The following is a 26356-nucleotide window of genomic DNA, read 5'->3' on the forward strand; positions in this document are numbered from 1 at the left end:
ACTGGGGTATAACAAGCAGGTTGCTGAAATCTGAGTTGCTGAACCACAGCTGCTTAAGACAGAGATACAGTGAATGCTTGTCTGCTGATTGCTGGCATCCAGGCTGAGAGCCACAGCAGCAGAGCATTTCAGGCACCCAGGGTAAGAGGGCAGGTGGTGCCACAACCCCTGACTGGTCTGGATTGGACCCCAGAACATGACACGCACCCTCACTACTCCCTTTCCTCGGCCCCTCCACGCCCAAATTCCACTTCTCCTCCAGACCTATCATATGCAACCCAAGTTTCCCTGTGCCCTCAACAGTCTCGCTCACTCACTTACAGTGCCACTATCCCACAGATTTTCCCCATGTCCCTCCACAAGTTCCCACCCAGACCCTACCTCATACACTTGCCCCCCCATAGCACCCAGAGCTCCCAACGTGTCACTTATCAGAGCCCTGCTCCTTAAGCATGCCTCCACCACCATGCTCCTATACTCAACTAACACGTTTCAGAGTAGCAGCCGTGTTAGTCTGTATCCGGAAAAAGAAAAGGAGGACTTGTGACACCTTAGAGACTAACCAATTTATTTGAGCATAAGCTTTCATGAGCTACAGCTCACTTCATCGGATGCATTCAGTGGAAAATACAGTGGGGAGATTTATATACACAGAGAACATGAAAAAATGGGTGTTACCATACACACTGTAATGAAAGTGATCAGGTAAGGTGAGCTATTACCACCAGGAGAGTGGGGGGAAAAAACCTTTTGTAGTGATAATCAAGGTGGGCCATTTCCAGCAGTTGACAAGAACGTCTGAGGAACAGCGGGGGGGGGGGGATAGCAGGGGAAACGGGGATTTCCACGGCATGCATCCGATGAAGTGAGCTGTAGCTCACGAAAGCTCATGCTCAAATAAATTGGTTAGTCTCTAAGGTGCCACAAGTACTCCTTTTCTTCATGGGGAAATAGTTTTACTTTGTGTAATGACCCATCCATGCCCAGTCTTTATTCAAGCCTAAGTTAATGGTATCCAGTTTGCAAATTAATTCCAATTCAGTAGTCTCTCGTTGGAGTCTGGTTTTGAAGTTTTTTTGTTGAAGAATTGTCACTTTTAGGTCTGCAATCGAGTGACTAAAGAGATAGAAGTGTTCTCCGACTGGTTTTTGAATGTTATAATTCTTGACGTCTGATTTGTGTCCATTTATTCTTTTACGTAGAGACTGTCCAGTTTGGCGAATGTACATGGCAGAGGGGCATTGCTGGCACATGACAGCATATATCACGTTGGTAGATGTGCAGGTGAACGAGCCTCTGATAGCATGGCTGATGTGATTAGGCCCTATGATGGTGTCCCCTGAATAGATATGGGGACACAGTTGGCAACGGGCTTTGTTGCAAGGACAGGTTCCTGGGTTAGTGGTTTTGTTGTGTGGTTGCTGGTGAGTATTTGCTTCAGGTTGGGGGGCTATCTGTAAGCAAGGACTGGCCTGTCTCCCAAGATCTGTGAGAGTGATGGGTCATCCTTCAGGATAGGTTGTAGATCCTTGATGATGTGTTGGAGAGGTTTTAGTTGGGGGCTGAAGGTGATATTTAGTGGCGTTCTGTTATTTTCTTTGTTGGGCCTGTCCTGTAGTAGGTAACTTCTGGGTACTCTTCCGTCTCTGTCAATCTGTTTCTTCACTTCAGCAGGTGGGTATTGTAGTTGTAAGAACACTTGATAGAGATCTTGTAGGTGTTTGTCTCTGTCTGAGGGGTTGGAGCAAATGCGGTTGTATCGTAGAGCTTGGCTGTAGACAATGGATCGTGTGGTGTGGTCTGGATGAAAGCTGGAGGCATGTAGGTAAGCATAGCGGTCAGTAGGTTTCCAGTATAGGGTGGTGTTTATGTGACCATCACTTATTAGCACTGTAGTGTCCAGGAAGTGGATCTCTTGTGTGGACTGGTCCAGGCTGAGGTTGATGGTGGGATGGAAACTGTTGAAATCATGGTGGAATTCCTCAAGGGCTTCTTTTCCATGGGTCCAGATGATGAAGATGTTACCAATGTAGCTCAAGTAGAGCAGGGGCTTTAGGGGACGAGAGCTGAGGAAGCATTGTTCTAAATCAGCCATAAAAATGTTGGCATACTGTGGGGCCATGCGGGTACCCATAGCAGTGCCGCTGATTTGAAGGTATACATTGTCCCCAAATGTGAAATTGTTAAGGGTGAGGACAAAAGTCACAAAGTTCAGCCACCAGGTTTGCCGTGACATTATCCGGGATACTGTTCCTGATGGCTTGTAGTCCATCTTTGTGTGGAATGTTGGTGTAGAGGGCTTCCATATTGGCTAGGATGGTGGCTTCAGGAAGACCACCAATGGATTGTAGTTTCCTCAGGAAGTCAGTGGTGTCTCGAAGATAGCTGGGAGTGCTGGTAGCGTAGGTCACATGGCCATCACCCTATACCGGAAACCTACTGACCTCTGTGCCTACCTACATGCCTCCAGCTTTCAGCCAGACCACACCACACGATCCCCCCCATCCCCCCGCCCCCCGCCGTTCCTCAGACGTTCTCTGTGTATATAAATATCCCCACTGTATTTTCCACTGAATGCATCCGATGAAGTGAACTGTAGCTGATGAAAGCTTATGCTCAAATAAATTTGTTAGTCTCTAAGGTGCCACAAGTCCTCCTTTTCTTTCAACTAACACATACATATCAATATTTTTAAGCTATGGCAATGTTTAATCTGCCAATGATAATATGTAACAATATGTATATACAGAAATGTTGACACACATAAACTTTTAAAAGCTGAGCATGGTAGGAATGAAGAGGGGCATGTTAGGGAACAAAGTATGGGGGAGCATGTGGTGCAGCTGGCAGTGGGGATGGTTAAGGGTGAGCAGGGTTATGCAAGGTGAAGCCTGGGGACAATTCAGGATATGCACAGAAGAGTAACAATCTGGGTATCTGTGGGGGATATAAAGGGGAAAGAGCCATCTACATGATTAACTGCTAACATTGATACAAGCTTATTAAAACACGGGAAATTTCCACACAAAACCTTTGTGAACTTTGAGTTAAGGTTGTTCAGCTACATAGTGCAGCCACGGTTTATTGCTGTATTTCAGTTTGTGTTAAGCCATTCAAACACCCCATTTATTTCACTTCACAGCACACACTCATATTGATCAATATGCAACCACACATCTGTAATACCAACATGCACTCACAAATTTCAATTCTAACTTCTACGTAAATATTTGTAAGAGGTCACCGAATCCTGCGGCTTTTCCTAAGCATTACAGAAAAACAGATTGCAAACAGTGATTGCAAAATTACATTTTACCTCACTTACACACACCAGTCCAAAGCCACGTACAATGAAAGTCACTCTTACTCATATTAACCATCAAAACACAGGACTATAAGCACTCAACATGGTTGGAATTCCAGGGTGCTTGCTGATTGTTCAGGAAGATGGTTGAGATATGTGGGTGGCGGAAACGAAGTAATTATGGTTGGGAAGGGATGAGTGGAACGTTGCTGGCCTGTTGAATGATTTAGCTGTTTATTTCCTTGCTTTTTAGAATTTACATTGCTTAGCCATGCAGTCTATATAATTAACTCAAAGTTAAAGCATCTGTATTATATATAGGCTTGAAAGGATTACATTTTAATCGGCAAATGTTGATTTTAGTATATACACACATACCAACAAAAATATTTTCTTTGATAATAATCAAAATTTACACATATGCAAAGTAAGACTTTATGGGTCAAATCCAGCGATTTCGATTTTTGAATCAGGCTGGTTACAAATGGACTAACGAATTAATAGCAAGAGCAGGTATTAATTCATTTAAGGATATTTTACGGTCTATTTTGACATGTGATGACAAATTTGAGTTTTTACAGTTTATAAAGCTTTAACCTTTTGAACCTCAATGTCTACTGTCATTAAAGAATTGCCTGACTGCCTCCCCATAGTTTCCTGCGAACATTTAAATTGATAAAAATCTAAAGAAATAAAATAATAATAATAAAAATAAAAAAATCTTACAAACATTAATATCTACTGAAATTATAAAAAAATAATAATCGAATTCTGCCAGAAAGTGGTACAGAATGTGGCAGATGGGTTAGCCTCAGTGTCCTTGGCCAAATTTTCCAAGATTAGTCCCTCCAGGCCAGTGTGGAAGTATAAAGGCAGTATAGCTTGCACAGTTGCTATTTGCACTGTGGATAAAGACTCTGTCTACAAACGTGTCACTGTAGAACATTCAAATCAGCACTAAATTCAAATGAAAAAAATAAATGTGATTTCTGTACTGATTGCAGACTGATCATTAGATTAAGTAAAAATACAGCTTAGCAAATGAACATAATGAATAAATATATTAAAAAACTTACTTGAGCAGCAGAAGCAAAAGAGTCAGGGCCATGAGCTGCATTTCTTATGCCATCTGTTCCAAACATTGCTCTAATGCTGCCCGGGGCATCAGAACGAGCCACGCCAGAGTTTGCAGGTCCCAGTAACTTCTTCCATTCAGACACGGCATCATCTCCTAAAATCTCCATGGCAACAGTAGGACCACTTGTAATAAATAGGAGAAGCTCACTGCAAAACAGACATAGAACAGGCAGGGAATTCACTATACAGAGAACAACAAAAATCTATGGACTGGTTCTCAACTCTCACTAGTGTCATAGGAAAGGATAACAGTCCACAGCACAGCCCACAGGCTCTGTTGGAATACTGGGTGGGATAAGGCAGGGGCAGCGGAGGCAGAAGACCACTAGTGAGCCATTCCTTCTTTCCAGTTGTGCTCCTTCCACTTTGTGACACATTGGTGTCCTTCTAACAGACTCTACTCAGCCTGTAAATTTTTCCTCATTAAAGCAACATGAGTACTCCTATTAGAAACCTCCGCCTCCTTCATCCACCTCTACACACCTCTAAATCCTCTTATCCAGTACTTGCCATCCTGACAATTAGATTCTCTCTCACAGAGGGGGACACACTCAACCTGTACCTGCTCCCTCACATCTGAGAGAGGCCTTGCATAAAAAATGTGTGTTACCTCAAAATATTCACTCCACCATGTGCTTCTTCCCTGTGAGACATGGAGGGGACTCTAATCTCTGCCCCTCACTAAAATGGGAAACTGAATTCTAGTGAAAGTGGTCCCTCTTAGCCTTGCTAATCATCTGTGATTAAGGTAAAAAGTAAGATAAGACAAAAATATACTGTATGTAATTTTATAACTATAATTTGTTTACCACAGGCAATGCACTCAGTGCTGTACAAGCCACAGAGATAAAGACAATCCCTTCGTTGCAGACTGCTGCAGTCTTTCCATTGAAAGAGACAGACTGAGAAGTCAATATATACTGGGAAATACAGAGCAGGGAAAAGAAAGTTGTTTGTCGCTTTTTATATTGCAAACTCACAATTTCTTGGTGTCATGGAAGTCATCAAATATTGGGGGAAGATTTGAATAAAGAGAAGGTGATGTGAGGAAAACATAAGGAATGCATGGTTAAAGACTCAAAAACTAGGAAATCCCAAAGTTAAGTTTGAATACATGTAACTTTAATTCTTCTCCCTTGAACATATACATCATGATATAGCTTTCAGTTCACAGTCGCATACTATCATCTCTGCAGCAACCCCTCATTCAGTTTGAAGGCTGGATGCTGCACAATGAATGAAAAAGTTGTGCGAGGTTTTTTTTATTCAGTTATTGTTATGGTTATATTTTTTATGGCTTATAGACAAATACAGACAGACAAAAAATAATTTCTGAAAAGCTCCATATTTCTTTAAAAAACTACTGTGCAATCCATTTACATTAATACATACGTAAAATATGAAATTTAACATTCTTAACATTTAATCCCCAAAAAGTTAATAGCTACTTTTCTCTGCTATTCAGTAAACCATCATCAACTACCTATCTTTTCAATTAAATCTGAAAGACCAGTTTATGCAACACTATAATAAACCTCTAATAAAATGCTATATGTAATTGGGTATGAGAATTTACATTTTATCAGCATGAGGATGCTTTTTTGGTTCACTTACTGTAGCAAAATCCCATACAACAGATATCAGGTTTTGCTGGATGGCAGACAGAGTACATCATAGTGAATAGAGGGCTTACAGTTTCTCAGCCTGCTGCTAGTTTAGCAATCCATAAAATAACACTACAGACAGAAATCTTGTTCATTTATAAACTTATTGAAGCAGACTTGTTCAGCCAAGAAAAAATGACAACTCTTTGTTTTCCTAGAATCTATACTATAGTCTGACATTTCCTAGGGTCATTTCTCTACAGTGGACAGAAGAAAACAACCTGCACCTACAGAAACCGATTGCTGCTCCTAGAATTAGGTGACAATTTCTATATTCCCAATGCTCAGGAACCTCATGACAGTGCTGCACTTGGCTCTGTCAGTTGCAATTTCTTGTTCTGCATGACCAAAAACATAAGCATGTCTACACGGTGGACTTTAAAGCACTGCTGCAGCAGCGCTTTAACGTGGCTGCAAAAAAGGTGGCTGTAAAAAAAACCTACCCACATCCATGAGGGGAATAGCTCCCAGCGCTACCTACACTGTCATTTTACAGCGCTGAAACTTGCGTCGCTCAGAGGGGTGTTTTTTCACACCCCGAGCGAGAAAAGTTTCAGTGCTGTAAGTGGCAGCGTAGACAAGCCCTAACTAGGGTTGACCTGAACCAATTACACTGTGATAATAGCTGTTAACCTGGGTCCAGACTCAGGAATATATTAGCTACCCCACCTTCTTTGCTAATCAGATAAAGCCTATGTGTAAATAACAAATAGCATTTATCCATTATGCACTGTAGCGGGGTGTTCACCCTGCTCCAGCCCTGAAAGGGTTAAAACAGCCCTGGTAGAGGGCTGCCCTGGGAAGCCAACAGTAAAAGCAGCCCTGGAGAGGAAGCAGCTGGGGAAAGAGGAGGAGAGGCTGGGGGAAGCTGAGTGAATAGCTGATCACAGCTGTAGCCAGCTCAGTCAGGGCCCAGTTGGCCCTTATAAGAGGACTGCGGGCCAGGAGCTGAGAGACTCTCACTGCTGTGGGAGCAAGGTACCTGAAGTGAAGCAGTGCTGGGGAAGGGCAAAGGGAGCTGGGAAGCTCCAGCCTGGTAAACCCCCAGGCTGCAGGCCTTGTTGAAGGCCTACAAAAGGTACTGGGGCTATAGAAGTGCAGCCTGGGAATAGGCAGAGGCAGCTGATCCTAACCTCTTGCCAATGATGAGTGGCCATTACAGACTGCAGTCTGCCCCAGTGAACAGGGGCTAGATGATGACTGGCAGTAGCCACTGAGGCAAGGTGGGTTTAGAGGGTTGGGGGTTCCTCTGGGAGGGGAGACCAGAGTGTGGGGGTACTGCTGGGGCAGAACTCCAGGGTAAAGGGCACCTGGGTCCAGGAGGGACACGGGGCCAGTGGTAGGTGAGACACAGGCCTACAGAGGGCGCACTGTAAGCTGGAAAAGAGGTAAATTCCCAGACGACCAGCAGGAGGCGCCACACCGATGAATTGTCGCTTTGCTACATGCATCCTAATTAAACTTGATGCATGAGGAAACTGGAAGATTTTATACAGCTACATACACACAAATATATAAATATTTTCATCCAGCGTTTATGGAGAGATCAAGTATTTCATAGTTTCATGCAATATGAAACAGAAGAGCTACACAGAGTTCTGTATCTTGTCCAAGACCAGCCATATATAAGATATGTGCCCCAGGTGCCACACTTTTTGAAATACTTGAGCTTTTGCATATTTGCTACCAGAAGGGTATCCAGGACTGGATGGTACTCTGCAATTCTCACTGATTGCAAGCCATATTCTGTATCTGGAGAGTCTCCTTCTCATGCTTCTTTTTAGCTAGGGTCATTTTCACATCTCATAGGGTGGATGCATTCATTGGTGCTCGATGGGGCATGGGACTGTGGAACTGGGCACCGGACAGCTAGGCCCATCTTAGGAGGAAGTTGGATGGGGTCCCCACACAAAACTTTGCATAGGCTCCCTTGAAACTTAAGCCCAGTTCTGTTTTTGCCACATTCTTGTAGTGTCACAGGCATGTGAAATGAATGCCATGCACTGTAAAGAAATTTCTCCAGGACAATCTTTTCCTGTACAGTAAGTGAACATAACCTCAAAAGTATGTACGTACTTGTAAAAGGGCTTTGATTGATGGTCTACATGGAGATCCATTGCTTCTTTCCTAGAAAAGATTTTAAAAAATCCTGCATGAACCATTAATGAACAATTATATAATAATGTGCCTATGTGGGAAGTTTCTTCCCAATACCAGGTAGTTCGTGGGTGGCTTATGCCCTAAAGCATCAGGGTTAACATACCTCATACATTTTTATCGTAACAAGTGCAACTCTGAATATTCCTTTTACCCAGAAAAATTGATAATCCTCTGGGTCCTCTTTCGAATTCTACTAAGCTCTTGGCTTCTATGGAATCTTGTAGGAATGAGTTCTACAGTTCACAACACATGGTGTGTAAGAGCATTCCCTTCCAGTAGTTTTAAATGTGTTGCTTCTCAAACTCTCTAACTGTAGCTATGTTTTTGTATTATGACGAAGGGCAAATAGGAGCACCATAGCCACCTTCCTTCTACCATTTGCTATTTTACAGTTTTCATATTCAACCTCAGATTGGACATGCCTGTCAATCTATTCATCCAGGTAGAGCAGCAGCTAATTTGCCTCACTCTAACTGGTTTACTTGCCCAGACTAGACTTTTTGTTGTCCTGGAATGCCAGACAATAGGATTTTTCATAAACTGGTTTCTACCTAATGTTTGCAAGTGTTGTTCCAGGACACAAAATATCACAGTGCTCTCCAGATTTCAGGAGGACTTTTGTTTGTTTGCTTGGTTTGGTTTTTTTAAACATGGAGAAAGTGTTCCCCCAGGACTTCCCCACTTTTGGAAACTCACTACAGCTTTGTGTTTTCCTGTAGGTACACACCAACTGCCACATTCTGCTTCCTTGCCACTTGACTGAGGTGCTGTAATGCAGTGGTTTTCAACCTTGTCATGCAATTGAACCAGTTTACCAGACTAAGATCTCAGTTGTACCAGCCAGTGACTTTCTCATCACATCCTCACCTGTGATTAACAACCTCCTCTCCTCCCTACTTTAGAGCTATATTCTGTAGCTGCTCCATGTGTGTAACTCCTGTTGGCTCTACCGGGATTTCTGCATGTGGAGTGGCTAGAGAATTCATGCATGGTCTCTAGGTCCAGCCTAGATGCTGGGCGGCTTCTTAACTTCAATTCAAAAGTGCACGCTCTAATCCATAATGGGTCTGTCTTTATTCTGAATTCTGGAGAGCACCAGATTCTGAGGCTATGATGTGGCAAAATCCAAATTCTCTTGGGGATTAGAGCTAGCACAACTGAAGACAGGCAATGGCTGAACAACAATGCTCAGACCACAGGCTAAGTCAGGAGTTCACTATTAAGATGAGGAGTGAAGTTGCAGTGAGGCTCGTGGACAAGGCAAACACCAGTGACAGGAGCTTGAAATAGCACTGGAGGAAACCATGCTGTTGTGTACTTCTCTATTAACTACCCATCTGGAAACATTGTCTTTGTAAACAAAGACAGTTCTGTGAATTTTTAGTCTCCATGACTCCACTCATATTGCTGAGAACCGGATGCGGTTATCAGCACAATTTTTAGAACACAGAAACCAAGACTACACAAATGCACAGTGTGGTTACATCTTTAAAATGACTTCCCATGTCCACTCATTTTTCAGTACATCAGTGTTTAAACTAACTTCTATGAAGACAAGGAGGGAAAAAAGAGAAATGTGAGACACAAGAACTACAGTTACAGTCACTGGGCCCGATCCTGCAGTCCTTACTCCAAGTGGGTGAATAATTTCTAATGAAGACTTTATTTGAAGAATTTAATTTCTCACTCTTCACAGTTCATGATTTTCTCCAATTTATACATTAGTCAAATTTCAGGTCTGTAGCTTATAGTTCACTGCAAGTATCTGACATTCAAAATTTGAGCCATTTTAACTGGACAGGTCTTGTGGTATGTTTCTGTTTATTGACTGGAGGAGTGTAGTTTTCAGAAGGAAGCTTTTTATGTGAATACTCATTATGTCAAATCAAAAACTAATTTTCCACAAATATTCTAAATATTTGCTTAAAATTCCCTATTATGGCAGTAATTCCTGCCAGTAAGCTATTCACTAGAATATTCATGGAAAGTGTATAAAAATGGGGCATGAACCCAGCCTAAGCTACATAATGTATAAATCTGAACAAATATTTGTGGATATTTTTTCAAAATATTTGCTCAGCCCTACTGCTTAGTCAAAAATCTCGTATGGCATTTAACAAATATAAAACCAATCTTGCTAGCTATAACCCTAGTTCCCATTAGAACATGGAAAGTTGCATTCATCTTGGACAATGAGCTGATTTGAGACGTGATTAGCTGAAAATATTGGAGAACTGACCTATCAAAGCAGGCGTCTACCCTTGATTTCATACCTAAGCAAGGGTTTTACAAAAGCTGTGAATCAAGTTAACAGGGTCTGCCAGGCAAATGGCAGCAATAAGTCCCTTTTTACAAAAAGGGGGGGGGGGCGGCAAAGGGGGGAACAGAAGCTGAAGCTGATCTGGACAAGCCATCCTAGAGGGATATTTGGGATTGGGACTTTGACATTACTATATGCTATCACTAAAAATACAGTGCAAGTCCAAGGGACAAAAGTACAGGGTATTGTGAAAACCACAAATACCCAGCCACCATTTTAGATTCATCCCACATCACTGTCCAATTATGGTTTCATTAATAATAATTTTGCAGGGCAGGCAAGGAACTTTTCTAAACGAAAGGTAATAAAAATGTACATCTCATATAAACTGCTTGGATTTCTTTTCCTCAAGGTAAGCTAAATCCAAAATATATAAAGTGGTTCAACAGAGATTCAGTTATCAGAGAAACTGACACACAAGGAAGCACCCAGCGCTCGAGGAGCAACATGCCAAGACAGCAGAAGTTAAGTCAGGCCACAAAATGGTTCATATTAACAGAAGACTGGAGGGTTGAGAGGGCTGCATTCAAGAACTGGAACTGTGTGGCAGGTTCTGGGGACTGGCATAGTCACAGACAGCAATATGTGATTACTGGAGAGGTGGTCTAGCACTGTCCTACCACTACCTCAGAGGGCAGACAAGATAACGGAATTCCTCCCTGTCTTGTACTGGAACCACAAGATGCAAGAGTAAGAATCCTGTGAGAATGATTTTTTCTCTCAAAGAGATGTTGGAGTAGAGAGGTATGACACAGCTGTAGCTGAGGAGCAGTGCAGTGACTTTGGGGAAATCCTTCATGGTAGATCTACCAACTCTACCTTTCTTTTTTCCCCAGCATGCCCTCTTCTCCAAATTTTGCTGCTCAGGAACATGGGGGGGGGGGACACAAGGTAGAGGGTTCAAAATCCACGCATGGGCTGGTGCTGGGCCTGGCCCTGGCTCTGTCCTGACTTGTGCCCCACAGGGTGTGGCGTGTCTGGGGAGCTCCACAGCCATGGTAGAAGGAGCAAGGCTCTGTGTTCCTAAAGCCAAATCTTGACTTTATAACTTGACTTTAGTAAGGCTTTTGATACTGTCTCGCATGACCTTCTCATAAACAAAGTAGGCAAATACAACCTAGATGGAACTACTACAAGATGAGTGCATAACTGGTTGGAAAACCATTCCCAGAGAGTAATCAACAGTGGTTCACAGTCAAACTGGAAGGACATACTGAGTGGGGTGCCATAGGAATCAGTTCTGGGTCCGGTTCTGGTCAATATCTTCATCAATGATTTAGATAATGGCATAGAGAATACACTTTGCAGATGATATCAAGCTGTGAGGGGTTGCAAGTGCTTTGGAGGATAGGATTAAAATTTAAAATGAGCTGGACAAACTGGAGAAATGGTCTGATGTAAATAGGATAAAATTCAATAAGAACAAATGCAAAGTACTCCACTTAGAAAGGAACAATCAGTTGCACACATACAAAATGTGAAATGACTGCCTAGGAAGGAATATGATAGAAAGGAATCGGAGGGTCATAGTGGATCACAAGCTAAATATGAGTCAACAGTGTAACACTGCTGGAAAAAAACAAAAACCCCATCATTCTGGGATGTACTAGCAGGAGTGTTGTACGCAAAACACGAGAAGTAATTCTTCCGCTCCACTCTGTGCTGATTAGGTCTCAACTGGAGGAGTGTTTCCAGTTCTGGGCCCCACATTTCAGGAAAGATGTGGACAAATTGGAGAAAGTTCAGAGAACACCAACAAAAATGATTAAAGGTCTAGAAAACATGACCCATGGGAAGATTGAAAAAATTGGGTTTGTTTAGTCTGGAGAAGAGAAGACTGAGAAGGGACATGATAACAATTTTCACATACATAAAAGTTTGTTACAAGGAGGAAGGGAGGTAAATTGCTCTTGTTAGCCTCTGAGGATAGGACAAGAAGAAATGGGCTTAAATTTCAGCAAGAGAGGTTTAGGTTGGACATTAGGAAAAACTTCCTAACTGTCAGAGTGGTTAAAGTTGAGGTCCCTTCCAGTCCTATGATTTTAAGAATATGGATTTATTGCAAGGCAATAACCCAACCACCTTTATAGAATTATACAACAATCAGCAGCTCAGCTTGCATTATGAAGTCAGGTAATACAGGTTAGGGGCAAAGAAACATTATCTGAGTTTTAAATCCATGATATTGATTTCAGTTTTATAAAAGGCATGCACTATATTTACTTACAGTAACACCAATAACATTTGTATACAACATTTTTGTATTACTCAGACATTGTCAGTAATTGAGTCATGGGCAGTCTGGCCTAGTCATTGGATCAAGAGTCTGGCCTAACAGTTAGAGCTGAGTCCAGACCGGGTGGTTCCAGGAGCAAAGCCCAGGGTTGTAGCCAGGAGTCAGCGGCCAAAGCCTAAGCTGAACGATCAACTGGAGTCACAGTCAAAAGGTGGAGCCAAGGGTCTGAGTTTGCCTCATGTTCTCTTGGAGACTTGGATTTCCCATTCCTCATGCTCCTTTTGGCCTGGGCGCCTGTGGGAGGTGGTGGTGGAGCAGAATGTCTGGGAAAGGGATTTTCCGCATACGGTTTCAGAGGGATACATGGAACTCTTCGAACTATCCCAATAGGGGGCTAGAAGTCTCCAGGAGGGCAGATGTCCAGGCCAGGGCCTCCCAAATTAGCAGACTAATAAGAAGTCCTACTTGGGTCTGGTCAGAGGAGAACGACTGGGGCCAAAGCAGGAACAGGAGGCAGCACTAGCTCATGAAACCATGGAACTTGTTATGGTCCCCATCAAACTTATCCTGCATTAAAATCTCCAACTCCCTAGAAGCCAGGGCAACAGATATGGGTGGGACAGCTTGAGCCTGTAGCGCTGCAGTTTGTACTGCAAGACCATAAGCTGGGACCATAGGGTCTGCAGGATTCCCAAAACATCCTGCAGCGGGACGACTGCCTCTGAGGAATCCATCTGAAGGGCAGTCCAGCCACTTACCCACCCTTGTTCAATCTTTTGGGTTCCTCAACCTGTCAGTGACTGAGTTGTGGGCAGTCTGGCCTAGTGGTTGCAGCATGACTCTGGCATACCAGTTTGAGCTGAATCCAGACAGAGCAGTTTCAGGAGTGAAGTCAAGGATCATAGCCAGGTGTCAGAGTCCAAAGCCTAAGGGTCAACCAGATTTAAGACAGAAGGTGGAATCGAGGCTCTGAGCTGGGAATCAGAAGTCAAGAAGGAGTTGTGGGGTGGAACAGGAGCAGTCTGGGGCTAGAACAGGAACAAGGCTAGAGAAAGTGGAGGCAAGGGCAGGAACAAACATAGCTATGGGCTAAGAATGCATTGAGCAGCAACTGAACTGCTACTGAGCGTAAGTATCAGTCTGTTCACTCCTTCAGTCAATCAGATGGCTCAATCAGACAGCTTCTATCAGAGCCAGCAGCATTCACTGGATTGCCTAGAGACAGGCTCTGCTGCAGGTTAAGCCCAACAAACATCCTGAATTATGCATCATATGAGAAACCTAGATATGATTATGAAACAGATTATTTTCTTTGCTACTCAGTGGAATAGATCTAATGTTCTGAACAACATGGAATAACTGTGAGGAGACACTTCAGTACAAAATAATCAAATCCTACATGGAATGTTAATAGAGCCTTACCGTGAAAGTACCATCATTTTGGCTTTAGTTATTGTTAACCCAGCATTAATGATGATATCAATTAGGTCTCCAATCTTGGGTACTGCATCAGGTTTAACCAAAGCCAGTGTTCTGAAAAAGCAGAACAAAAAAAATTTGGAATTTTCATTCTTTAGGAAAAGACAAAGTTAAAGTTACACTTAAAGAAAAAAGCCTCACAAAAGGAAATACAGAAATGCACAGTTACAGTCATCCAACAATTTTACCTCAGTCCTTACTGACCTTCCAACCAGCACAGGCATATCTTTCATGTACGATGGAGGCATTAAAACCTTAAAAAAATGGTTATCTACCTTTTCATAACTGTTGTTCTTTGAGATGCGTTGCTCATGTCCATCTCATTCTAGGCGTGTGCATGCTCATGTGCACAGTCCTTGGAGATTTGTGCCTTAGCGGTACCCGTAGGGTAGGCTGTAGTGCCCTCGAGTGCCGCACTCATGTGCTTGTATATTAGGCGATGCCGACCCTGTGCATTCTCAGTTCCTTCTTGCTGGCAATTCTGACAAAGGAGCAGGAAGGCAGGTAATGGAATGGACATGAGCAACACATCTCGAAGAACAGTTATGAAAAGGTAGGTAACCGGTTTTTCTTCAAGTGCTTGCTCAAGTCTATTCCATTCTAGGCGACTCACAAGTAGTATCCTCAGAAGTGGGCTCAGAGCTCACAATTTAGCGGCTTGGGCATAGTGGATAAGTGCATAATGGGACATGAACATGTGGATGGACAACCAGGTGGCCACACTACAGATGTCCTGGATAGGCACTTGGGCTAGGAAAACTGCCAAAGAGGCTTGCGCCCTGGTTGAGTGGGTTGTGACAATCGCCGGAGGTGGCTCCTTCACCTGATCGTAACACCAGTGAATGCAAGCAGTGATCCAAGAAGAAATTCTTTGAGCAGACGCTGGACGACCTTTCATCCTGTCGGCCACCACAATGAATTGCGTCTATTTGCAGAATGGCTTGGTTCTTTCAATATAGGAGGCTAGCACCCTCATGACATCTAGAGAATGCAATCTACACTCCTCCTCCAATTTATGAGGCTTTGGAAAAGACAGGTAAGTAAATGTCCCCTAGCCCATATGAAACTGCGAGACCACCTTGGGCAGGAAAGCTGGGTGTGGCTGCAGCTGGACCTTGTCTTTGTAGAAGACTGTATAGGGTGGTTTCGAGGTAAGCGCTCTAATCTCTGAGACCCGGCAGGTGGATGTTATCACAACTAGGAACGCGATCTTCCAGGACAGGAGAAGGACAGAGCAAGAAGCCAGAGGCCCGAAGCGGGGTCCTGTGAGCCGTGACAGCACAACATTCAGGTCCCAGGGAAGAATGAGGTCCCTGACATGTGGGTAGAGACACTTGAGGCCCTTGAAGACCTGGCAGTCGTATTCCAGGCAAAAACAGACCTACCCTCCAGCAGCGGATGGAAGGCCGAAATAGCAGCCAAGTGGACCTTGACAGATGAAAGGGACAGGCCTTAGAACTTGAGATGCAGAAGATAGTCCATGATCAACTGCTGCGAGGCCCGCTCAGCCCGAATACCTTTATCCAAGGTCCAATAAGTGAACCACTTCCATTTGGCTAGGTAGGATGCTCTGGTAGAGGGCTTTCTGCTACCCAATAAGTCCTGCTGGACAGCTGCTGAGCACTCTGGCTCCTCCGAATTTAACCATGCATCAGCCAAGGTGTCAGGTGCAGTCCTGCCAGGTTTGGATGAAGGAGACTGCCGTGGTTTTGGGACAGCAGGTCCGGCCTGAGCAGCAGCTGTAACAGAGCAACCAACGAGAGGTCCGGCAGCGTGCTGAACTAGTGCCGGCATGGTCAAGCTGGTACTATGAGGATCACCTTCGCCCTGTCCTGCCTGATTTTGATGAGGACTCTGTGAATCAGCAACACCAGAGGGAAGATGTACAATAGAGCCCCCGACCATGGGAGCAGAAAAGCGTCCGACAGGGAGCCACTGTTTATCCCCCAAATCAAGCAGAAAACATGGCAATTCCTGTTCTGCCAGGATGTGAACAGGTCCACCTAGGGAGTTCACCTTCCAGAGGTGGGGAAGTTGGCCACTTTCAGATGGAGAGACCATTCATGGCGAGACGAGACGGTCCTGCTGAGGCGATCTGTCAAAGTGTTCCTGGGCTTCGGGGAGGTGTGAGGCTACAAGATGGATATTGTGTTATACACAGAAGTCCCAAAGCCGGAGGGCTTCCTGGCAAAGGGCAGACAACCTGTCCCCACCTTGCTTGTTGATACAGAACATAGTCACTGTATTGTCCATTAGGACCTGGACCACCCTGCTTTTTATGTGAGGTAGGAAGGCTTGACAGCCCAGGAGAACCACTTTGAGCTCCCTGATGTTGATCTATAGGGAGCAATCGTGACTCGACCAACGACCTGATGTGCTGAGATCGCCCAGGTAGGCTCGCCTCCCCAGGTTCGAGGCATCAGAGACGAGGGTCACGGACAGGGACGGAGTCATGAAGGGAACCTCCTCCAACACCGATGCAGGATTCCACCACCAAGTGAGTGATGACATTCCATGGTCTGGGACCCTGACCACAGGGTCCACACTGTGTCGGTTGGGGACGTAGACTGACACCAGCCATGCCTGCAGGGGCCTGAAGCAGAGCCATATGTGCCGGACCACTAAGTGGAGGCTGCCATGTAGGCACGTGTGAGAGGGTGGGCTTGCATGCACGAGATCAGGTCTGCCATGGCTTGGAACTGAGCTTCAGGAGGAAGGCTCTGGCCTGAGTAGAGTCAAGGATTGCTCCAATGAACTCTATGCGTTGTACAGGCATTAGGGTTGATTTTTTTCTCGTTTATCAACAGGTCCAGGCTGCAACAAGTGGAGCAAACTAGATCAAGATATCACCGCACCTGATCTCAGGACCGACCCTTTATTAGCCAGTCATCGAGGTACGGATAAATTTGCACCCCATGTCACCTCAGGTAAATGGCCACCCGTGCTATTTACTTGGTAAACACTCTCGGGGCTGACATGAGACTGAAGCGCAGCGCTGTGAATTGAAAATGGCGGTGGCCCAAAACAGAGGAAACGCCTGTGCCCCAGGAAAGTAGAAATATGGAAGTGTGTGTCCTTCAAGTCAAGGACAGCAAATCAGTCTCCCGGATCCAGGGAGGGAATAATGGAAGCCAGAGAGACCACGCAAAACTAACTTCTTGAGAGATTTGTTGAGGAGAAGCAGGTCCAGAATGGGTCTGAGGGCCCCTTTTGCTTTTGGGATTAGGAAATAATGGGAGTAGAACCCCTTACCCCTCAAGTCTGGAGGGACCTCTTCTACTGCCCACAGGCGTCAGAGGCTCTCGACTTCTGGAAGGAGGAGTTGCTCGTGAGAAGGGTCCCTGAAGAGGGAAAGGGAAGGGGGGCAGTACGGAGGGTCGGCCACAGGGTGTAGCCCGAAGATGATATGTTGAGCAACCAACGGTCCGAGGTCAGCCGCAATCAGGAGGACCAGAAGGGGTGCAGGCGGTTGAGGAAAGAGCAGGGGGGTGGATTCTGGAAAGTGACTGGGGCATCATCTTCGGGCGCATCCTCAAAATGCCTGCTTCTGGCTTCCTTGGCCTCTGAAAGAATCAGGATGGGTAGAGGAACGGAAAGACAAAGGGCGATGCCATTTAAATCCTTTGTCTCTGTCCTCCTTTTTGTAGGAGCTGGACCAAAGGATACCCCAGGACCTCAATGGAGGCAGAGGCGGTGGGGGACGGAAAGGCTTTCTAGCCTGCTGAGGGGTGTGTAGGCCCAAGGAGCTGAGGGTGGTCTTTAAGGCCATGGAGCCGTGCATCGGTCAGCTCCGAAAAGATCTCTGATCCCTCAAATGGAAGGTCTTGAACAATAGTCTGCATCTCCTGGGAGAGCGCAGAGGACTGTAACCAGGAGCTGCACCTCATGATCACCGCAGAAGTGACCACCCTGGCTACTGAATCCAAGGCCATATGGAGGGTGCCTCTTACCACCGCTCTGCCCTCATCCACCAAGGCAGTGAACTCCTGGGCTCGGTCTTGTGGGACTCCTTGAATTTGCTGATAGAGTCCCACAGGTTGAAGTTGTACCTGCCTAGCAGGGCCTGATGGTTAGACATGCGAAATTGCAGGCTGACTGTCAAATAAATTTTCCTGCCAAACAAGTCCAGCCTCTTGACATCTATTTTTCAGTGTGCCGCTTGCCTGGCCCTTTTGTTGATGGTGGACACAACCAGGGATCCCACTGGAGGGTGGGTGACAGGTACTCAAAACCCTTTGCGGAGACATAGTACTTCTCTTCCGCCTTCTTAGAGGTAGGCAAAATGGAAAAGGGGGTCTGCCATAATTATTTAGCAATTTTAAGGACCCCTGGAGGGATGGGCTGTGCAACCCAGGCCAGGGTAGTAGAGGATATGACATTAAAGAGGTCGTCAGACTCCTCCGCTAGCTCCTCGACCTCCAAGTTCAGGTTGGCAGCCACCCTTTTGAGCAGGGCCTGGTGCTCCTTGAAATCATGCGTGGCACCGTTCGCTTGTGAGGGGCCTGCCACCGCTTCATCTGGAGACGATGAAGATGACTTCACAGCAGGGGGAAGGGCAGCTTCCCCTTGCTCATCCCAGGATGGCTCCTGGGGTGTCGGGGCCCACTGTGTCGCACCCACATCTGATTCGGCACTGTGCTCTGACTCAGGTGCTGGAGGCGGCTTGTCCAATGCGGCCTGGGAGGAACAGTGGGAGTATGGGACTGGCCTAACAGGTACAGCCCATGGGCTCCAGTGCTGCCTCTGAATGGGCCATTTCCCCTGCCTCCACGCCACCACCGCAGGAACCGCGCTGGTCTCGCCTTTTATAGTTGACGGTCTGAACTCCCCTTCAAACTCGGACCATTGCCTGTTCGGTGACCAGGGCAGAGCCGTAGATGCCTGCATCTGCCGACGGACCCTCGTCTGCAACTGGTAAGGAGAGGGCGAGGACTGGTGCCTGCCCAAAGAGTGGTACCGGGGAGCTGGAGACGGGTGCCGCAACCGGGAACAATCCCGCACCGGGGGGATTGACACCTGGGAGACCGCCTAAGTGATATAGATCTGCACCATGGTGAACTCTGGCCGGAAGCCAGACGGTACAATGGGTACGGGGATCGGCGTTGTGACTCAGGTGTTCCATGCCTTGCAGGCAGAGACCTTGGCAGCAGGGACCTGTGTCTTCTAACTGGGGACCCAGGCCACGGTGATGGGGATCAACGTCTATGGACCAGGGATGCGCTGCTGCTTTAGGGGGCAGTCCCATAACTGGCTTGCCCATAGATGCTGGGGCTTTGGTTGGTTCCATCGCATGGCTTGGTGTCTGTGATGGTGGCTGGCCTACATCCTCTTTGGCCACCAGGCCCACTCCAGGCACAGATGACCCTACTAGGGGATGGGACCCCATGCCGCTCCCAGGAGTCAGACGTGGGTCCCTGGCTGGACTGGGAGGTCTGACCGCAGCAGTACCCCCGAGCAGCTCCAGTGCAGGTACGTGGCCTGACATAGGTCCTTTGCCCGAAGCCCCCTTTTTCTGTGGTGCCGGTGGGCTCACTGACTTCAACTACTTCTTAGGTACCAGGGAGGGGGAACAGTGTTGGGAGGGTGGCAGTGGTACACTGCGTGCCGACACCAAGGTGCCGGGCATGGAGTCCGATTGGGACGGCTCCAAGATAGGACAAAGCGCAGCCTTCATGAGGAGAACCCTCAAGTGGATACCCTGCTCCCTTTGAGTTCGAGGGCGAAATTTTTGCAGATCCTGCATTTGTCCTTTCTGTGGGACTGCCCCAAACACTTTAAATAGCTCTCGTGGGGGTCGCTAGTGGGCATCGGCCATCTGCACACTGAGCATGGCTTAAAGCCTGGGGAACGAGGCATGTCCCGCTTTGACGCAAAGTCCCAGCCAAGACTCTTAACCCCTAAACAACTACCCTAACAACTAACACAATAGACTGTAAGAACTGCTAATGCTCCTGCGACCAACCAACCATCACAGGCGGTAAGAAGGAACTGACGGGGCGTAGAGTCAGCAGTGCCTAATATACCAGCACATGAGCACACCATTCAAGAGGGCGCTACAGTCGACCCTATGGGTACTGCTATGGCAAAAATCTCTGACAACTGTGCACATGGGCACGCACACACCTAGAATGGAATCTACATGAGCAAGCACTTGAAGAAGAAGAAGATTTGCCTGTGGCATGGTCAGCCGTACATATGGGATCTCTGTGTCATCTAAAATGTCCAACTTCAGATATGGTAGCATAAAGCTATGCTAAGTCTCACAATAGGGCAATCCTTTATAACCAAAAGTCCATGTACCTTTGGGAGGCTGTCCTGAATGTGGTTACTGCTGAGAATGTGAAAGCCTAATTTTCTGGTGAATGCACAGCACATTGAGATCCTTAGATAGAAGGGGCTATAGAAGTGCAAATAATATATTTATTTGATTTATAAAGTGAAACTATTTCATGCTGGAGGTTGAGATATTTTTCCATCATGTCCTCCCACCCCCATCACACTCCAACAAAGCAAGCTTTAACATCCCATTTGTTCCCTTTTCCCTCTTCCATTTCTGCCTGTTTATTCACACTGCTCTTTATGCATAGAGTGACCTCCCCTGATCAACAAGCAGCTACGCTCTTCCTATTCAAATCCTTCCATAAAAATTGTGCTTCTCGCACAAAGCTTGTAAAAAAAAAAAAAGTGAGATCCTTATTTATTATTTGTATTATAGTAATACCTAGAGGTCCCATCATGCTAGGTACTGTACAGACACAGGGGCTCTCTTCCAAAGAGCAAATAATCTAAAAAGGCAGAATAAAGGAAGCATTATCTCTATTTTATGGATAAGAACTATATTATGAGAGAAATCAAAACAAAAACCTCTAAGCTGTCCAGTTCATCCTGTCTTCTCTGCAATTATCTTTTAGACTCTAAGCACTTGGGAGCCAGGATTCTTTTTATCATTCTCTTTTGTACAGCACCAAGTGCACTGTCAGTACTAAATTCATTATTAATCATAAATAATAAGCAGCATAACAGGAACTCTGTAAAATGACACTGTGTGCTTCCATTATTTAGTCTCACAGTGAGTCAGCATCAACTGTGCTCAAGCTTACAAATCAACAGATGATTTATTTTACCGCCTGTACCAGAAACTGCCTGGAATCTGAAAATCCAGTGAGGCTCTTCTGTCTCTTACACCATCTCCAGCAATAGAAAATATTCAAGACTGAATGTTTCCTTTATAGCAGTGCATCTATATAGAGAAGACAGATGCTGCCAGTTTGCTCGTTTTATTTCACAGCATACTGGAGAAGACAGCTTCTGTGTTCGCTACAATTTGTTCTAACTGGAAATAACATGCTGAAATTAGGGGAAATTGACAAAGTGCCATTCCATTTGCCCTGATCACTAAAAGATATCAAAGTTGCAGATGTTGTGGGGGAAAACATAACACTCTAGGCTTTTACAGAGAATGGACACAGGAAATGCTAGAAGAGAGGTGAAAATTAATCTCACACTCCTGGTGGGGCGGAGGAAGGGATAGACCTAAGCTGCAAAATTCACAGTCAAATGTGAACTTCCCCAAAGATCAGGATGCTCAGATCTGTGGATCTGATTAAGGTGCATGTCTACTGGAAACAGTGCGATGGTGCAGACAAGATTGATTGGTTAAGATGCTAGAAAGGATCAAGTTGTTTAACCAGGAATTTCAATTCAGTTTGAAGCTAGTATTTCCCTTCAGAATGTTTGTCTAGGGTTGTTTTTTGTTTGTGTTGTTGTAGTTATATAGACTATCAGAGAGGAGGGGTTTAATCCTAGAATAATCTGTCATTTACTTTGCTGATTTCAGACTTTGATAAGAGATCCTTAATTGCTAGCAACATGCTGTGAAATAGGATATGGTGAACCCATTATCTTCAGTACTAGCTGAAATAAGCATCTGTCAGGAGTGGGTTGTAATAGTATTTTCAGTGTGTTTTTTATGGAGGTGTGCAGGATATAAAGTGCGATGATCCAGCATGCTGAGGGCTGTTCCTGAGATTGGATTTTGGATCCATGTGATCTAGTTGTAGTTTTAATTAGCATTATGTTTTAGGGGTCCAACATGTGAGTTCACACAAGTGCATTAGGGAGCAATTACATCTGGGAACAAAGGGAAAAGAATTAAAAACTAGACTCGGTTACTTTGTATCACACAGTAAATCTGAATATGAATCTCTTGTGGTTATTGAAAGAAAGATAGTAAGTGATCATAAGAAGGGTATCTGGTGCATAAAACACAATGTATGCTGTGGCTAAAGCTGGTATTTATTTTTACTAGAAGGACTATTACAAGTACAAAATCTAATGCTGTGGAGGGGAGGAAATGTTAAATATGATAAATGACTGACTGGAAGCACATTAATGAATTACCAAATCAGTAAAATAATCTGGTATTTCTGGTTTGTCATGAGCATTCTAATAATTTTTTTAAACCAGTTATGGTTCAATTGTAACATTGAAAGACACACGGTCCTCTTTAAAATAAAATAAAATAAAAATAAGTAAATAAATTAGTCTGAAAAACATTTAACTAAACTAGTGTTAAGCGCCATCTAAGATCACTACAAGTGAAAGATTAGGAGGGAAAATTCTCTATTTTTTCCATTTTATTTACTTTGTGCATTTGACAGCACTGTGTGTTTAGCTAAGTTCCCTAGTCAGTTTCCTTGTTTGCATGGGTCTTTCAGTTAACAGTGGAAAGGGGGAAAAGAAAAAAAGCATTTAAACATACAAATGTGGCTGTAAAGCCAATAAATAAATTGTCTAGGGGACTCAGAGGCAAGTAGAGAACCTGAAACTACTTTCAAATCACTTTTTGGAACTGGATAGATCTTAAGTTGACTGTCCGTATGGGAAAGTTTTAACTTTACGTGCAACTATAAATCAGAAGAAGGACTATATAAAAATCAGCCTTTTTTCTCCCCACACAAAAGATTAATTCCCTGTATGTGTCTGGAGTCACAATGGCTCATTTTACTGACAAAAACAAAGGCCTCAGCTTCAGAAAGTGCAAAATGCTTGATGTGCAGATGCCAGTCTAGCTTGGAGTACTCAATTTTGCACATGCTTCTCTAGTGACCAAAGTATGTGCAAGTTTTCCGAACTTGAGTCTAAGTGTTTCCTTCTGCTAGATGTATGGGCCATGCAGGACTATTACAGAACAAGGTGAAGATTATTCTGCCTCGTGCATCAACAGCAAAATTGTCCAGTTGCATGTTTTTTATCTTTGGTGATGCTCATTTCATCCTCTCTTGCAAAACTCCTCTTTTTCCCCTTCTGTCACTGTCATGAAACCTGCACTAAGAACTATCCCTAACAGGCAACTCCCTATAACCAGCCACTTGCCCCCATGCAACATAATCTTGTGTAACCACTGAAAGCCTACCTCTGCTTGGAAACTGGATTTTGCTGGTCCCTTTGGTGATTGCCTAAGGTAGATTTCAATGGATGCCATTTGGTCATTCTGAATAAATTATAACACTGTCTCTTCTACAGCTAAAGATAGGCATGGCAAGTATTATTAACCCCATTTTACAGATGGGGAAATGAGAGATTAAGGGCACAAAGGCACAAAATTTGTACTGTTTTAATATGTAAGACTATAAATATGTTTTAATTATGTAAGAATATAAAGCAGTACAATCCTCCTAGTATAAACTGCATCCACATTGGTACAAAGGTGTTTTATACCAGTATAGCTATTCCTATATGAGAAGTGGAATAAACAATTCCCATATAGGGCACCTTTATATTGCTGTAATTGCACCCACACTAGGGCTTATTCAGGTATCGTACATCAGTAAAAATTTACACCACTAACCAAAAAGTTTATACTGGTATAAAAGTTGTATGTAGGCCAGGCCTAAGTGACTTGCCCAAGGTCACAGAGTTGATTCATAGAACCAGGAACATAAATAGAGCCTCATGTTTTTTGTAAATGCAAAACACCACAAAAACAAAAAAACAATGTAAAAAACTAGATAAAGTGCTGCTCACTCAACTCTGGCCCAGCTGCCCCTCTGTCATGATGACAGAAAAGTAACTGGGCCAAGCCTGAACAGTGCTGTGCCCCATGTGCCAGGTCACAACATCTGCGGCAAAGCAGCTGCCACTATGGGGTGAGTGCAGGGGGGGGGGGGAGGGCTGGGGGAGTTCACTCTGTAAACTTCCTCTCGAAGCCTTCCACCTGCCCCAATTACCCCTCCCCCCCAGGGCAGGACCCAACCCTCCTCCCCCCCCCCCAGAGTGGATAAAATTGATAAAATGAAACAACACGAAATTCCTGAAAAATAAAACAAAAAAGGAATGTCACAGGGCTCTAAATATAACCCAAAAGTCCTGAAACACAATCTCTCTCTTTCATACCCTCCCTCCCACTACTCCAATTCCAACTGATAGGCAACATGCCCAGAGACCTTATTCTGGAAGGTTGTTACTGTATTCATCTCAATGGCAATATTTTTTAGGGAGTACGGAATGATAAATGTTCAACTTTTCAACCTTATCAGTGTCTTTTTAGTGTTATTTTGATTAAAATATACGTTTTAAAATATACGTTTTAAAATCCCACCTATAGCTCTTTAAAAACAACACAGAGAAACAGGGCTAGTTTGGGTTACTAGCTGGGTTACCAGTGTTAAGAACAGCAATCTAGAAAGGGTACTGAGTGTTTTTCTTAATGATATTGGGCTAAACTCTGGTCTCAGTGATACTGGTGCACATTCAGAGAGTAACTCCACAGAAGTCAATCTGTGTATGTAGCAGCATAACTAAGAGCAGAATTTGGTCCATGTGACTTTTTCCAGATTTGTTCTCCAAAGCAAACCTCTCCTGTCATGCAGCCTCAACTGAAAGGAGCTTATGAGCCTGATCCTCAGATGGTGTAAATTAGCACAGCTCCAATTTTCACCAGCTGAGGATCCAGCCCTATAAGTTTTCTTGCCCCCACCACCACCCAGGTTTGGAATTTTTCTTTGAAATGTTCCAGCTTCTCCTTTACTGCACGAAAAGCAGTGGGGGATGGATTAAAAACAATAAAAAGCTACTAAAAGCCGATACATAAAACTCATCACTTGGTAACGAGTTTCTGTTGGATCACAAGGCCTGTGCTTTGTCCCTGCAAGACACAGTCAATGACTTTTGCAAAGTTCATTCCCTATAAGCCCAGCACATACCAAGGTTGAAATTATTCCCCAAGCTACTCACTGAAATCAACATTAGTGCACATCGGTGGGGTTACACAGCTGTAACAAAAGCTGAACTGTGCTCCAGAACTGGAGTGGGGAGCAGTTTACATATATGGGAAGGTGTGATCTGGAGGGTGTAACAACAAACAGGAAAAATCATAGGTTTGATGACAGGCAGATGGATTGCTGTCTCTTGCCAAATCTCCTTTCCCAAGATGCAAACCAACAGATATACCCTCCCATCATCCCACCCCATCAGCTGTAGAAATCCTCTCTGATCCCTCCTGAGAAAGACAACTAGTTTGATAAACTCACTTGCATAAACAGTTTTGTGGATAGCAAATACCAAAGGAACTTCAGAGACCACATCCTCTTACCTTTCTTTGCGGCTACCCAACTTGCGGGCTGTGTATTGATCCCCATAGTCTACTAGGGAAAGGTGACGTGAAAAGACAGTAACTTTGTTGCCTATAAACAAATCTTCTAGGTGTAAGTCATCATATTTTGTGCGTTTCAGAAAGGTGCGACGGTTCTTCACATCATACTGCAAAGAGAAGAAAGATCACCAAGCAGTTAAAGAGAGTGGTTAAACAATGAGCAAATTAAAAATAAATTCTATTCAATTTTCGAACAGCCTCAAAAGTATTGTGGGATCCAGTGAGGTTGCTAGATTCACTGAATTTCTAACCCTTTGAGTTTGCATGTACAATAGAGAAGGTCATGAGATGAAGCCAACTGTTATACATTTGTTCCATTTTAACTGTCAGCCGGTGACACTGGGAGTCCCCTCAATACCAGCTGGCGGGGGGCATAACATACTGTAATTCACATCTGGCCTGA

General features: G+C 44.5%; 1 protein-coding gene and 1 long non-coding RNA gene across 3 annotated transcripts in view; one reads left to right on the forward strand and one right to left on the reverse strand.

Moving 5' to 3' along the window:
- The window catches only part of LOC311513895, a 37909-nt gene extending 19523 nt beyond the window's left edge, over positions 1-18386 (forward strand). The window contains exons 3-4 of the long non-coding RNA XR_014709793.1: positions 17108-17194; positions 17948-18386. This is a non-coding gene — a long non-coding RNA (uncharacterized lncRNA). The remainder of the gene's footprint in view (positions 1-17107; positions 17195-17947) is intronic.
- The window catches only part of NME7 (NME/NM23 family member 7), a 178575-nt gene that overhangs the window by 107767 nt on the left and 44452 nt on the right, over positions 1-26356 (reverse strand). For both annotated transcript variants that reach the window (XM_084616050.1, XM_084616051.1), the window contains 4 exons: positions 25894-26060; positions 14244-14354; positions 8182-8232; positions 4381-4588 (listed from right to left, as the gene is read on the reverse strand). In XM_084616050.1, the coding sequence (XP_084472176.1) occupies positions 4381-4588; positions 8182-8232; positions 14244-14354; positions 25894-26060 (537 nt within the window). The remainder of the gene's footprint in view (positions 1-4380; positions 4589-8181; positions 8233-14243; positions 14355-25893; positions 26061-26356) is intronic.

Source organism: Lepidochelys olivacea (genome assembly GCF_965140295.1).
Source record: "Lepidochelys olivacea isolate rLepOli2 genome assembly, chromosome: 1".
Taxonomy (NCBI): domain Eukaryota; kingdom Metazoa; phylum Chordata; order Testudines; family Cheloniidae; genus Lepidochelys; species Lepidochelys olivacea.